Below are 15,815 nucleotides of genomic sequence, written 5' to 3'. Positions count from 1 at the left end.
CTTCCGCCTAGAATTCTTGAACTGACCTTACAGCACTAAAACAGGTATAACTTCTTCTAGAAGTATCATAATCATGATTTGTAAAAGTTTACCCAAACTAAACATCCAGAGCTTTCCATACATATGCGGCACGACACCCAGTTCGTCCCGATGAATTTGCAACGTCCCAATGAAAATGGTAATTCTACGCAGCACCTTCCAGCTCCAGTTATAATTCCCAAACACCAGCCATTAAATTACGAATTGAACAAATTAGCATCTGATGAACGTTGGAATACTTCTTGACTTCAGTTCTTTCCAACTTTGATCCTTTTTTGCCGTAAAATCACCAAAAGACTCCAAAGTCTTCTCTACAGTCCATTATCTACAAAATACGCACCAGACACATCACACAACCAATTTCACAAGAGGACATAGCATAAAACTTAGGAAATATGGGTAATATAAATGTAAAAATATTGTGTTATCAATGCATGGAAAAAGTTATGAAGTAAGTTTGTCTATTATGGTTACAAAGTATTATAAACGCAGGAAAGATTGATTCGTCTGAGTTGATTACAAAGAAAACACTCAAGGATACAGGGGCAACAGGGAAGCAGATTGAAGATGGAGTGCGATTGATGGGACATGGGGGTGAACAGATCCAATGGCCAATTCATCTGGAGCAGACAAGCAGGTGGAAAAAAAAATTCAAAAGCAACAAGAAATGAACCCAAATTAGACCAATAAACACTCAAAAGTTTTACAATATTTTATAGCCTTAATTCACCCCAAATTTGAAAACAAATTATGGAAACAACACAGAAAGTAAAACCCAATTCATCATCTCTCTACCAAAAGATGCAGAAACAGGTGTACCAAGCAGCAATTTAACTAATGAAAACAAGCATATTCAATATTCGCAAAAGACAAACTAGAACAAACACATATCAAGCTCAAAAAACTGACTTGATCCAATTGAGTTGACCCAAGTCTCCCTAAACATACAAAAATCCAGCTAAAAGTTCAAAGCTCTGGGAACCTTTCAAATAGAAAACTAGATTTTAATCCCTAAATAAGATGAAGTTTAGAAAAATGTCTTATACAAGATTAAAACTTGATTTTAGTCCCTAGACTCTATTTAATGTCAGCATATGTATTCAATATCTTTTTTTATTTTTATTTTTTTTAATTTTTTTTTTATAATTTTATGAAAATATTATAAATTTTAATTCTCATTATGGTAAGCATCTTATAAAAGAAAATATTTTCATAGAGATTTTTCGGTACATTTATGTTTTTGCATATTTTTTTATCTGCCACTAATTCATTACAATATATTTGAATACGAACATTTTGGTACATTGTGTTAGTATAATAAATTTAGATACGGACATTTCGGTACACTAGTTTAGTATAATATATTTAGGTACCAATATTTCGGTATACTAGTTTAATATCATATAATTAGGTATAGAATTTTTGGTACACTTATGTTTTTACATATTTTCTAATGTGTTACTAATTCACCACAATATATTTAGGTACGAGCAGTTCGGTACACTAATTAGAAAAAGTTAAATAAAATTAATGAATTAAAATGTGTATAATAATAAATTTAAAATTTATTGTAATAACATTAAATAAGTTATCTATTAAATATAAAAAATAATAATATGAATTTGAATTAAGTACACATTAAGGGATTAAAATGAATATTTAATCTAACATCAGGTTTTTATTAAATTTTAATCTTCATGAAGGATTAAAGTTCAAAAACCCTAATTTCAAAATACTCACATGTGCTAAAAGCTCAAAGCCCTATGGATTATATTACACCCCATATTTTTGGCACAATATATTATAATGTTGGTACGAGAATTGACGTTAAACTGTGAGGTGACAAATAGTCCTTAGAGAGTATCATTTTTTAAAGTATCCTTAGCATTTCTCTTGTAAGAGCCTAGTGAGTAATTTTTCGTTGTCATCACCACTTTGACAAGTACCCTTATTGATCCACTCAACTTATAACACATAGTATATAACGTTTGTCTTTTACGATACAAGATTAACATCCTTATGATAGTGACACTCGCTTAAATTCACTAAATATGAAAAAAAAAAAAATACTCATGTAAATTTGTTTAACTCATAACTCAATAACATAACATACCGTCGAATGGCCGTCACACAAAAAAATCTCTCTTTACAGATCAAAGCCTTTCATAGTTTTATCATGGGGAAGAAGAGAAAAAAAAAAAAAAAAAAGAAAAGAAAAAAAAAACAGAAAAGAGGAGTGGTTATACACAAAAGCACATAAAAGACCGGAGCTTTTTGTAGTGGTAAGTAACTGTTCATAGACCAGTAGAAAGGATTTGGATCCTCTCCTGATCTAATGGAGAGGATCCTCCTGACCCATCATCGTGGACCGTTGGATTTTTATCCAATGATTACAAATAGAGGATCCTTTTAAAATTATAATAATTGTAACCGTTGGATAAAAATCCAACGGTCCACGATGATGAATTAGAAGGATCCTCTCTGTTAGCTCAGGAGAGGATCCAAATCTCAATAGAAACACACTTTTAACAGTAAAAATATTATAAAAACTTTCCCATCTCGTGGAAAAAGGATTTGGATCCTCTCCTGAGCTAATGGAGAAGATCCTCCTGATTAATCATCATGGGCCGTTAGATTTTTATCTAACGGTTACAATCATTATAACTTTAAAGAAATCCCTTACTTGTAATCCTTGATAAAAATTCAACGATCCATGATAATTGATCATGAGAATCCTCTCCATTAGCTCAGGAGAGGAGAGGATCCAAATCCGTGGAAAAAGAAACCAATAAAAAGCCAGTCAAGCACTCCCTCAAGGTCAAGAGTCTATTGAGCCAGTAGCACTAAATTGCAGTCCTCAGGTCGTCGCTAATTTGGACAAAAATGGCCGGCCTTCTTCGACCCGTCGGCCCTCTCTCTTTTCCTCTCTTTTCTTCTGCAATCCCAGCCAAACGTTTTTTTCTGCAAAAATCCATCTACATTCACACACCTTTTTACAAATTTCCCGGAAAAAATTATTGCGCAAGTATTTTTATATAAATTGTGTGTTGCACTTTTTTTGTTGACCGGGAAAGTCTTTGTCTTTATGGAAAAAAAATCCATCTCCATTCACTCACCTTTTTACAATTTTCCCAGAAAAAAATTATTGGGCAAGTATTTTTATATAAATCGTATGTTGCACTTGTTTTTTTGTTGACCGGGAAAGTCTTTGTCTTTGTGGAAAAAGAAGGAAGCTTCGCTGTGGATTCAAGAACCCGTCTCCGGGATCTTTGATTCATCTGTGTTTTCTGCAAGGGAATTATCTCCGGTGAGTATTTTGAAATTTTCCCAGAGCTTTGAACTTTTAGCTGGATTTTTGTCTGTTTAGGGAGACTTGGGTCAAGTCAATTGGATCAAGTCAGTTTTTTGAGCTTGATATGTGTTTGTTGTAGTTTGTAATTTGTGAATATTGAATATGCTTGTTTTCATTAGTTAAATTGCTGCTTGGTACACCTGTTTCTGCATCTTTTGGTAGAGAGATGATGAATTGGGTTTTCCTTCCTGTGTTGTTTCCATAATTTGTTTTCAAATTTGGGGTTAATTAAAGCTAAAATATTGTAAAGCTTTTGAGTGTTTATTGGTCTAATTTGGGTTCATTTCTTGTTGCTTTTGAATTTTGTTTCAGGGCTTAGTGTTACTAATGCTGGGGTTTTGTGGAATTCAGTATTCTTGAGCTCTGGTAATAAAAAATAGCGAATTTAGGCAATTTTGATGGCTTTTGCGATGTATATGTATGAGAATTCAATTTTCCTTAGCTATGGCTACAATGTAGCCATGACTATGAATGCTTAAATTGTGGTTACAAAGTCAAGGATGATGTAGATAACAGTATAGGCACTCATTGTTGTAAAGCAAGTTTGTCTATTATGGTTACAAAGTCAAATGATGATGTGGATAACGTTTTCTCTTTGTGTTTATTTTTTAATTACATCATAAGGTTCAGCTACATTCAGATTATAATTTAAGGCGTATATTGTGTTGGATTAAAAATGGAGTGTGTTTTACGAATGAAATTTCTGTATAAGAATGCCCAGGTATTTACATGTATATGTGTGTGTACTTAGGAAAATAGTCGTTTAGGTAGCTGAGTGAAGTCCGCATGATGATTACGATTTGGGATTTATATTTAGTTATATTAAAAAGAATTATTTGGTTAAAAGAAAGGGGAAAAATAAAGAGGAAGATAAATTATGTGCCTGGATAGAGATTTCTTAGTTTAAAGCGTGTGTGTTTTGTAAATTTTTTTTAACCTTTCTTAGAAACAGAGCTTAAGAATAAAGAGGAAGAAAAATTATGTACCTAGATAGTGATTTCTCATTTTAAAGGGAGTGAACTTTGTAATTTTTTTAAAATGTTTCTTAGAAATAGAGTTTTCTCAGTTATTAGTGCTTTGAATGAAAAAAAAAAAAATATCATTGCAATACTGGTCCTTTGTGTATCTAATTTGTAACTGTATTTTCTGTTGCAGATCATTGTCAAAGCAATTTATATAGCTACAGAGTGCTCTTGCTGAGATTGAAAAAAAAAAAAAAAAGGTGAGTTCGGCTACTAAGTAGCGTTAAGTTTGGAATTTACAAATTTCTATTAATCATTTTGATAAATGTTTATATATATATATAGGGAATTGTTATTACCACTCCAAAAATCTCATTCTACACTCCTAACTTTCTATATGAGGAAAGAAAAATACATTTGTGAGGAGTGTAGAATGAGATTTTTGAAGTGCCAATAACACTTCCCTATATATATATATGCGCCATTGCTTTGAATGAAAAAAAATATTGTTATAGTGTTATTGTTTTGTACATCTTATTTATGACTACGTTTTCTATTGCACATTAGTGCCACAACAATTTATATAAGCTACAAAGTGCCTTTGCTGAAATTGGCAAGCAAAAAAAGAGGGTGAGCTGACAAGTAATGTCAAATTTAGAATTTACAAATTTTTTTTAATTATATTGATAATTGTTTATACGTATTTGTATCATTCTTTAAAATCTTTTGGTATATCAAATGTCATTCCGTGTTAAATTTGTAGTTCCGTTTATGTCTTTTGTAGTGTCGTTCAACTTTTTTTTCTTTTCTTTTATAGGTTAAAACATCTTTGGTGGTGGTTAACAATTTCGTTACTTCACAGTTTAATAAATTTATTGTTCAATAATATTTATGTTGGTTTTTCACAGGGTTTGAGAACGTGGCATTATTTAACATTAAGTTAGTTTTGTTTGCGTTGCAGGATTCTCTACACAAAAGGTAAAACTTCAAAAATTATTGAGTTCAAATTTACCATCTGGTTTAATTTTATTTTTTACAATTAGAAAAAAGTTTCATATTCTGTTTAGGTTTTATTATACTCAAATTGAAATTTTAATTTTAGTAGTTTGTTTGCATTTAATGTTATATGTGTTGTTTTAATATGTGTGTTGCATCTTTGTTAATTTTTTCCTTTTTCCCAATTTGTTTGCAGCTGTTTGTTTTCCAATTGGTCATAACAATTTGTTTGCAATATGTCTAAAAGATCTATAAATTTAAAGCTTATGGATTATGATGTTGGATTCCAGAGTTGACCCTTTCACGAAAATTATAAAACTTGTCTTGTTTCTGTGCCGAAGGTGCTTCAGCGATTTCGTCTTTTTTTTTGTCTGATCTCTGATGATTTTCCTGGATAGTTGTTTGTACGTATATTTTATTAAAAGATGCCTTTGCAAGAGTGCTTCGGACAAAACTGTCTTTTAATTAAGCATATTTAAAAGAAATTATTATTATTTTTTTTTTGGGTGAAGATTTAAAAGAAAAATTTTAAGTAGTAGCATTATCAAATATTTTTTGGTTGACTAATTCTAATTTAATTTTTGTCCTCTCTGGAGTGTTTGTAACTTTGTGCACATGCTCAGTAAGAACTAGGAAACTTCCTCGCATCAGGAGGAGGAGGTGGTGGGGCTCATTCTCTACTTTTCGTTCTTTCACTTTTCTTCTGTTTGAATGCACACAATTTCTACGCCGAATGTGCTGATGAGCAATTTCGTCTTTTTATTTTTTATGGTTTCTTTTTGGTCTAATCTTTGATAATTTCCTCGATCATCTATATTTTATTGAAAGATGCCTTACAGAGTGCTGCGGACAAAATTTTCTTTTAATAGTTGCATTATCAAAAAAAATTTAGGTGACTAATCCTTGTCTCTATATTTTATTGAAACACTTGTTAGGTGACTAGTCTCTCTCTTCAAATTTTTAGTTTCTGTACTAAAATCTGATCTAGTCTCAAATGCAAGAATAGTTCAGATTCTCTTTCTGCTCTGTGTAATCAAATACTCTCGCTTCGATCGCTTCATTCTCTTCTCTAACAGATAGAGAGATGGACGCCATCGGGACTCTGTTGTACATGTGCTGCAGATCATTGACATTTTCTTCCTCGACTTCTTCTTCTGGTGCTGCTGATGCTGCTGTTGATGATAACGATGATGATGTTGATATCCCCCCTCTTCGAGAAAAGTATGATGTGTTTATTAGTTTCAGAGGTGAGGACACCCGCAAAAATTTTACCAGCCATCTTCATGCTGCCTTGCGTGGCAAGAAAATCGAAACCTACATGGACTACAGGCTGGAGAGAGGAGACGAAATTGCACCCGCCCTACGAGAAGCAATAGAGAAATCAAGGCTTTCGGTGATCATTTTCTCCAAAAACTATGCGTCTTCCACATGGTGCTTGATTGAACTTGTGCATATACTCAAATGCAAAAAGAAAAATGGCCAGATGGTCGTACCCATTTTTTACGACATCAGTCCATCAGAAGTGCGAAAACAAGAGGGGAGTTATGCAGGTGCATTTGCTGAACTTGAAAATCGTTTCAAGGACCGTATGGATAAGGTGATCGAGTGGAAAGCTGCTTTGGTGGAAGCAACCGGTTTATCTGGGTTTGATTATTCAAACAAAAAAGGGTAACTAACTTTGTAACTTGCATCAATTTCTACTTGTGATTATTTCTTTTCAAATTTTTATTTTTATTGTTTATAGGAAAGGATATTCATTACATAGACTTCAAATTTTTTATTAGGTAAATTGAACCTTATTCATAATCAATACAAATATAACACTGAGAAACACAAATTAACCATATTTGACATAAAATTCTAAACCATGACCAATTCACCAAACTTACACAACATGAAAGTTTACCCCATATCTTTCCCTCCAATACTTCACTATACTAACGTGTGTGTACCTTACCGAAAACCCCATCACAAAAACATCTTTTTTCGAAAATGAATCACCACATCACCAAGCAAACTGTTATTCAAATGAAAAAACTACTTAATACTTAATACCATAACCATAAAACCATAAACCACACTCAATATAATCATTAGCTAAACCAAACCATATTCAACATTCATTAAAAAAATTAAAAGAAAGTAAAAAATAAGGGTCAAATTAAACACCTTTAAACCACAAAATCGAAAACAACAAACCATATAATTAGTGAGTGCAGACTTTCCGGCATTCGGGACACCAATTATGCCAACAGACAATGCCTTTTGGTCCTCAGCCTTCACCATTTCCTTACTAAGTAACGTGAACGCTGATAAGTAACGTGAATGTTGATAAACATTCAGCACATAATAATAATAATAATAATAATAATAAGAATAAAGGTCATCGTTGCCTTATATACTTGTATAAACACATTACACAGCTTATCCCAGCTGAAGCAGAACTTGTAATTCATGCGAACTTTCTCGCTAAGCAAACAAATGGTGTGCGAATTAGCTCAAATCCATGAAACCTTGAGATTGAGCAGGGTGGAGTGGTGGGTTTTACCTTGTTCGCATACAGAGGGACTAAATCTCTTTCCTTCATGAACAAATCTTGCTCTATAGTTTTGCTGCTGCTACTAGATCGGCTTCTACTCGTCCTAATTCCTTATTCTCCTAATCGCAAAGAGGAACAATGATGTCGAAGAAAGGGAGCGACACCTGAGGAAAGCAACCTCAGATGACCAACACGTGGGAAAATTTGACAACAGCTGGGCCAAAGGGCATATTAGTAATTCTACTATGCAAAAATAAAAAATACAAAGGGAATGAACAGTGTCTTTGAACTGGGTTTACTAGACAAAGGGAATGACTAGTTAAAGCATTACTTACTACATATCGCTCATCATTTGTAATCCTATTTTGCAGGACGGAGGCTGATTTCATTAAGGAAGTTGTGGAAGATATTTCAACGAAATTGAAACGTGAAACCTTATGTGATTTAAAGGGCATGGTTGTAATTGAGAGCCGCATCGAGCAAGTTGAATCGTTATTAAGCACTAATGATTGGAAAGGTGTTTGCACTGTAGGCATTTGGGGTATGGGTGGTATTGGAAAGACCACCCTTGCTAAGGCTGTGTTCAACAGACTCTCTTCTAAGTTCGAAGCTTCTTGTCTTCTTAACAACGTTAGGGAGAAGGCAGAGCAAACAGACGGAGTCGTTCAATTGCAAAAAACACTTCTTAGAGAGATCTTAAAGGAAGAAGATCTCTCCATAGATAAGAAGAATGTTAAAGAAAGGCTCGGCCGTACAAAGGTGCTCATTGTTTTTGATGATGTTAGTGACTGGAGGCAAATAAAAGATCTAGCTGGAGACTACGACAATGGAAGTAGAATCATCGTAACAAGTAAAGACTGGGGCGTACTCAAGAAAGCTGTTAGTGATGAAAAATATATATATGAGGTTCAGAAAATAAAAACTGATGACGCTCTTCGGCTCTTTCAACTTCATGCTTTCAAGGATAACTCTCCTAGAGAAGAATATACAGAGTTGTCAGAAAGGGTGGTACAATATGCTGGAGGCATTCCTCTGGCTCTTGAAGTTTTGGGTTCCTTATTCTTTGAACGTGAGAGCAAACACGAGTGGGAAGAAGCATGGAGCACACTGAGAAATTATCCCAATGAAGAAATTCAAAATACGTTGAGAGTAAGCTATAATAGATTGCCAAGAAGTGCGCGGGAGGTATTTCTTGATATAGCATGCTTTTATAAAGGGGAACGTCGTGAGCATGTAGAAAAGATGGTAGACTTTGGCCAAGGGCATGGTGGTTCGTGTGCGGCAGATGGAATTACAGTTCTCCGTAATAGGTCTCTCATATCGATTGCTTCGGAATGGGGAACCATAGATATGCATGATTTGGTACAAGAAATGGGTTGGTCAATTGTTCGCGAACAATGTATTGAAGAGCCCGGAAGACGCAGTAGGTTGTTCACTAATGAGGATATCTATCATGTATTGAAAAATAACACGGTAAGAGCTGCAAGTGGATTCACAATTTTTTTAAACAATAAAGAAAAGAAATAGATCGATAAAATACTGTGTACTTGCTATGAGAAGACAGCTAGAGAAAACTCATTTACAAAAAATAAGTCATATTCCTACAGATGTAGTTTTGATTAAATTTTGTTGTGTGTTAGTGTGTTCACATTTGTACTTTGCTGTTGGTTGTCAGGGAACCGAAAAGGTTCAAGCCATAAACTGTCCCCTGGGGTCAAGGATTGAAGAGCAAAACTTGGATCGTGCAGACTTCAAAAAGATGTATAATATGAGATTGCTCAAAACTGGTTTTTGGAGGAGCGTTAAAACTCTCTTTCTTCCCAATTCTCTTCGTTATCTTAACTGGTTGGGATATCATTTGAAATCTTTGCCCCCAGAATTTTCTGCTGAAAATCTTGTCGAGCTTCACATGCCCTTCAGTAAAGTCACGCAACTTTGGGATGGAGGCCAGGTATATGTGCTTGTTATAGTTTTTTTTGCGTAAGATGTAATGCATAAGTTTATTCAGACAAAGTTGTTAATTCTTACCCTTTCTCTTTAATTTGTTACAGAATCCTATGAACTTAAAAGTGATCGACCTTTCTAAAGGCAACTGTCTAACTGCACTTCCAAATCTCTTGGGGAGTCCAAATATCGAGCATATGGATCTTTCTGGATGTGGAAGTTTGGTTGAAATTCCTCAACATTTTAAAAATCTTGACAAACTTACTCGTCTTAATCTTTCATGTTGCAAGAGTCTCGAGTACCTTCCAGAGATGCCAGACAATATTGTGTACATGAATCTTTGTGGATGTGAAAGTTTGGTTGAAATTCATCAGCATTTTAAAAATCTTGACAAACTTACTTGTCTTAATCTTTCACGGTGCAACAGTCTCGAGTACCTTCCAGAGATGCCAGACAACATTGAGGACATGAATCTTTTTGGATGTGGAAGTTTGGTTGAAATTCCTCAGCATTTTAAAAATCTTGACAAACTTACTCATCTTAATCTTTCATGGTGCAGGGGTCTCGAGTACCTTCCAGAGATGCTAGACAATATTGAGGACATGGATCTTTCTGGATGTGAAAGTTTGGTTGAAATTCATCAGCATTTTAAAAATCTTGACAAACTTACTCGTCTTAATCTTTCACAGTGCAAGAGTCTCGAGTATCTTCCAGAGATGCCAGACAATATTGAATTCTTAAATTTAAGATACACTGGCATAAAGGAGTTGCCGTCATCAGTTTGGTCTCATGAAAGAATTTCTTCCTTGGATATTGCCCATTGTGAAAAACTCAAGGAACTGCCAAGCAACACTTGCAAGCTGAAAGTCTCTGGTGCTTTTAGTCTAAATGGCTGCACCTCTCTTGAAAAGTTTTGGGAGCTTCCCGGGGGTATTGGTAAATTAGATTTGTCTCACACAAGAATAGAAGTATTGCCCACATCATCAATGAGGTGTCTCCTTTGTCTCACAAAACTGGAACTGTGGAATTCCATGAATATTGCGAGTCTCCTACCGAGAATTTGTGAGTTGAAATCTCTTGAGAAACTTGATCTCTCTCGTTGCTCTGAACTTGAAGTTGTCCCAAGTAGCATCTACGAATTAACAAATATAAAAACGCTCAGCTTTAGTCACTGTCGGAAACTTCAAAAGTTTTGTGAGCCGACTGGCTCAGTTGGTTTTCTCTCACTTGAAGTACTAAACCTCCATGGCAGCGGTATTTTAGAAATCCCTGAGGGCGTCATTTGCTCAACCTCATTACGGGTTCTTGATCTGGAATTAACCAAAATTCAGAGCATACCCTTAAGCATTAAACAAGTTTCTCAGCTGTCTAGGCTGTGCTTATCCTGGTGCAAGAGCCTACGATCTTTACCAGAGCTCCCAATGGTACGTCGTCTTCATGCAGATGGCTGCGAGTCACTGAATACAGTATTGAGTTCAAGGACTGCAATTACACGATGTTGGAATAGATATGAATTGCTACAAGAGGAACATACTTTTTGTGATTGTCCAAGCTTGGGTTATGATGCAAGGAGCAGCATAATGGTTGATTCACAGCTTAGAATCATGCGAGTGGCAACTGCGTCTTCAAAGTTAAAAGAAGAGAAAGAAGATTTCGTATGTTTCTCAACTGCATCTTCAAATTTAAAAGAAGAGGAAGAAGAGGAACGTTACTTCTGTTCGTACAAGGCAGATCGCTTCTGTTCGTACAAGGAAGATCATGTATGTCTCTCTCTCTCTCTCTTTCTCAAGTAACATGATGTCAATCAATGTTGCAGGAAATGTTTAAAGAGGACGATTATGTATCTCTCTCTCTCTCTCTCTCTCTCTCTCTGTGTTAAGTAACAAGATTTCAATCAATGTTGCAGGAAAAGTACTCTAAAAAGTACTCTGGGCCCTCAGTTTCCATTGTATGTTCGGGAGATAAAATTCCAAATTGGTTCCTACATCAAAATGAGGGGGCTTCAATAAATGTCAGGCTTCCTGCAAATTGGTTTCGTGAAGGTTTCTTGGGATTCGCTCTCTCTTTTGTTGAATCCCGAGGCGTTCGTTCATTTATGGCGTTTAAATGCAAGTACAATTTCAAAACTGGAGAGGGGGAAAGTCATGAAATCAATTGTTCTTTCACTATACGATTTCCTGATTACATAGAGACACAGCATGTGTTCGTATTGTATAAAGACCTTGAATATGAAGAGAAAACAAAATGGTCCTCTGCTTTTTACGACCGCGTCGCTGAGGTCTCTGTTCACTTCCTGTCAGGCAGCAGATACGATAGGATGGTGGAAAAGTGTGGGATGTGCCTATTGTATGCCGAAGATGCTGAGAAATTAAAATGTGATGTCATGTCGCAACAAGAACAAGATGAGCGTGCAGCAAGTGGGAGTGGTGATCCTGAAGCCAGTGGAAGCAATGAATCTGAGGAAGCAAGTAGAAGCGATGACTCTGAGGGAGAAAGTGGGGCTGGTGATCCTGAAGCCAGTGGAAGCAATGAATCTGAGGAAGCAAGTGGAAGATATGACTCTGAGGGAGAAAGTGGGTGACGAGGAAGCAAAAGAAGACGACTAGTCTTGAGGAAGCAAGTGGAAGAGATGAGTCTGAGCAAGCAAGTGGAAGTGATGAGCCAGATGCAAGTCGAAGGGATTAATCTGTTGTTGGTTTAGGGCTCTCCTAAACTGATCCTTAAAAAATAATTTAAAGATAAAAAATTTGAGTAGTTCATCCAGTATTCAACCACAATTCTATGTTAAACATGTGAAATATATTAAAATTGTCTACATCTATCTCAAAATCTATTTACATCCTAATTAAGGGAGGAGTAAGAGATGAGAAATTTCATACCGACAGGCAGTCCTTGTTTAAGAAATATAAAGTATTCATTGAGTTCTACAAATATAATTAATACCTGCGTCATAATAGATCACCTATCAATTAAGGTTGCTATACAAACCAAAGAATTCGGTTGATTCAAAAATCGAAGCCCATAACAAAATTTATATAATATATTTAGAAAAAATTTTGTCAAAAGAGAAAACAACTAAAATCATTGACAAATAGATACAACAAAGATAAAATTCATTGGAACTCCTGTTGAATAAAATAATAAGCAACATTTACGGAAAAAAAATTCAATGATTTTGAGAAAATTACTTGACCTTCTTTGTCATTGATAACTATATTGACAAAATTTGATATAGAATCAACGATATTGAAAAAAGAAAAAAGTGCAAGGCCTCTGAGCTTGTTTCTAATTTCCTCATAAACATACGAACAAAAAGAAAGAAAAAAATGAGTGCAAATAAAACATTCTGAAATACGATTTTCTTTTATCAGATTCACATCTTTCATTTTAAGAAGTTACCTCTTAAAATGCCAATCTATCAGCAACATCATTTGTGCACTCAAAAAGCCTAGTTAGTTGACGGGTTACTCTCAAGACAGAAACTGGGACTCTTGTTATATTTGCCTTTTGCCCCGCAAACCTTTCACACAATGTTATTACCTGAAAGCAAAAGGCACTTTTAAAAACCCCAGACCTTGGTTATAATGAGGGTGAGGCACAGTAGGAGCTGGCCTTAAGTTCGGTTGCAGAGTATTAAAATTAGAGGAAGAAAGGACAATGAAGGGCCTCTGGTGGTAAACATCCTCGCTCACCTCTTGGGTTGTCCAAGCGCGAGGGCCAGCAAATGTGAGAAGCTTCCCACTGACTTTCTCATTTCTTAAACCTATAAAGGTCAGAGGAGCTACATCCTAATACCAAAAATAAAAAGTGTTCAGATACCATAACGAGAGGTAAACAAAAAGAAGGTATTTCTAAAATCAACCAGGGAAACGGTCAATGCATGATTAAACTGGGTGTCCATGTATGCAATTCTTGTGGGGCCATCTGTTCCCCATACTGATTTCTCTTCTAATATAGGCACTGCAATACTGCATACTGTCCAATAATCCCCTGAGAATAAAACGTAAAGATAAGCCTTTTCACGTCGTAGCTAAAACTAACATCAAAATAGATATTCCATCTCACAACGAAACACAAGAAACTGTAATGACAGAAGGATAACTAGCATACATAATTATTGATTGTTCTATGAAATCATGTCCTTGGAAAGATTCGTTTCTGAACATATGATCATTCTCCACGCATATGCATACCTTTTCAGGTTGTGTGTGCTTAGATGCATGCCTGTGTTTTGAATGATTTTTAAACATGCAACTTCTTATAACTCTATCTGGTTTAATTGTTGTTCTGATAAAGAAGGTGAATGGGGGTTGGAGGAGTGCTACATGAGAATAAGAACAATAAGAAGATACGGAAATTAATTTGAAACATCAAGCTGACAGTGAAGCACAAATCTGGATATGCCAGTAACAAGATAGTAAGAGAGGAAGTTTAAGTGAAACCTGCTTCCATGAATCCACATAAACGAATTATGACGTGATTTAATTTATGCATGAATCCTGGAGAAACTTTTCAGTGCAATACTTGATCTCCATAAGTGGAACTTCGGGATGCTTGTCACAGTTGTGGATGGAATAGAAAACAAATAAAATAACTTCATTGTGTAAGAGCAACTTTTCCTTCCCAATCTACCTAAATGGAGAAAATGGTTAGATAAGACCAAAAATGCACGCAGGACACATTAGTAAGTCCGGTAATGTTTACTGCAACATATAAAATAACTTCATGATCTTAGATGGATACACGAATCTCTAAATTGAATCGCAGCATTTTTTTTAAATGTTGAACAATCCATAGACCTTTTCTAATTTATTCCTATTTTTTATTTGAACAAGGAATAACATAAATACACAAAAAGGTAGGAAACCAAAATTAGACAAAAATATGCTTTAATGGACGAACTGATCATTTAACGAATGAACTGCTCGTTCTGCTTTTCAATGATAGCTTCAACAGTTGGGCATTAAAACTCACATTTTTATGGGCTCTTTAAAATTTATAAGAGTTGGTGAATTGGAATTACATTGACAACAGTAGCACGCCAATCTCTTAGAAAATCGTCAGGGGTTGGTCTCGGCCTAACCAAGCACCTAACATCATGTCCCTCATCAAGTGCTCTCCTCACAATCTGCCTCCCCAAAGTCTCGGTGGCGCCGACCACCAGTATGCTGGACGGGTGTCCTCCGAGCAAGATTCACAGCCCCAGCTCCCGCCCTGGCCGTACATTTCATGAAACGCCACGTATTGGTCCCTGCACACACAAATCAAAAATTGAAAATTCAGTTCTTTTCAAATTTGAAAACAAATATGGGTTCTTTTCAAGTTTGTAAACAAAAATATGGGATTTTTTTTGCGATTTGTGAATAAAAATGGAAAAATGAAAGCTTTCCTGTTGAAGGGAGGAGACGAAAGAGTGGCGGTAGAGGTGGAAGAAGATGACAAAGGAAGGAGATGGTCTGGAGCTAAAGTCCGGCATCATGACAGCGAGGCTTGGAACGAAAGCGTTTTGGAGTCATGGTGATGGAGGTTTCCTGGTGTTGCCAGCAGTGTGGGAAGCCTCCAAGCCATTGCCATTTTCAAAGCCCTCTCTCTGTCTGTCCGTCAGCGTATGAGCTCCGTGTTGCCATGTCATTCTCCAAAGTGGACTAAGATTTTCTGCCACTTGTCGCAACTCATTTCTGTCTTACAACCCGACTCGCCCTGACCCTGGCATATTCAAGGTCACTTTGGGCCGACTTCCAAACGAAGCCCAATTAGTCAAGACAAGGGGAGGACGTCCAAAAAAAAAAAATTTGAGTAAAACGAGTCTTTGCAAGAGTTGAGTTGATTTGATCAAATTTAAATTCCTTGCATTGCGAATGGTTGGAATTAAAAGTCCATCGAGCAAATTGAATCGTTATTAAGTATTAATGATTGGAAAGGTGTTTGCATGGGTGATATTGGAAAGACCACCATCCACGGCCATATATAATCAAACATAAAT

At 35.6% G+C, this 15,815-nt stretch overlaps 1 protein-coding gene and 1 long non-coding RNA gene across 2 annotated transcripts; one reads left to right on the top strand and one right to left on the bottom strand.

Annotated features, from left to right (window-relative positions):
• The first annotated feature begins 6,319 nt into the window (after nt 1–6,319).
• LOC137727819 (disease resistance protein TAO1-like) lies at nt 6,320–12,653 on the top strand. The gene is made up of 5 exons (XM_068466652.1): nt 6,320–7,017; nt 8,260–9,361; nt 9,564–9,839; nt 9,940–11,592; nt 11,739–12,653. Exons 1-5 carry the CDS (start codon nt 6,434–6,436, stop codon nt 12,411–12,413), a joined length of 4,290 nt encoding a protein of 1,429 aa, XP_068322753.1. The 5' UTR covers nt 6,320–6,433; the 3' UTR covers nt 12,414–12,653.
• A 137-nt stretch (nt 12,654–12,790) lies between these two features.
• On the bottom strand, nt 12,791–15,389 carry LOC137727820 (uncharacterized). The gene is made up of 4 exons (XR_011067857.1): nt 14,856–15,389; nt 14,275–14,464; nt 13,525–13,822; nt 12,791–13,372 (listed from the first exon to the last, which is right to left on the bottom strand). It is a non-coding gene; the product is annotated as an uncharacterized lncRNA (long non-coding RNA).
• Nucleotides 15,390–15,815: the final 426 nt, after the last annotated feature.

The sequence above is a fragment of the Pyrus communis genome, chromosome 3 (assembly GCF_963583255.1).
Source record: "Pyrus communis chromosome 3, drPyrComm1.1, whole genome shotgun sequence".
Classification (NCBI taxonomy): domain Eukaryota; kingdom Viridiplantae; phylum Streptophyta; class Magnoliopsida; order Rosales; family Rosaceae; genus Pyrus; species Pyrus communis.
This window is presented reverse-complemented; position numbering and strand designations above follow the sequence as displayed.

Bases quoted from the DNA above. Each gene is read 5' to 3' on its own strand.
- LOC137727819 (XM_068466652.1), top strand. From the start codon at position 6,434: ATGGACGCCATCGGGACTCTGTTGTACATGTGCTGCAGATCATTGACA. The intron at 7,018-8,259 runs GTAACTAACTTT...CCTATTTTGCAG, and splicing joins GATTATTCAAACAAAAAAGG to GACGGAGGCTGATTTCATTA. The intron at 11,593-11,738 runs GTATGTCTCTCT...TCAATGTTGCAG, and splicing joins GTTCGTACAAGGAAGATCAT to GAAAAGTACTCTAAAAAGTA.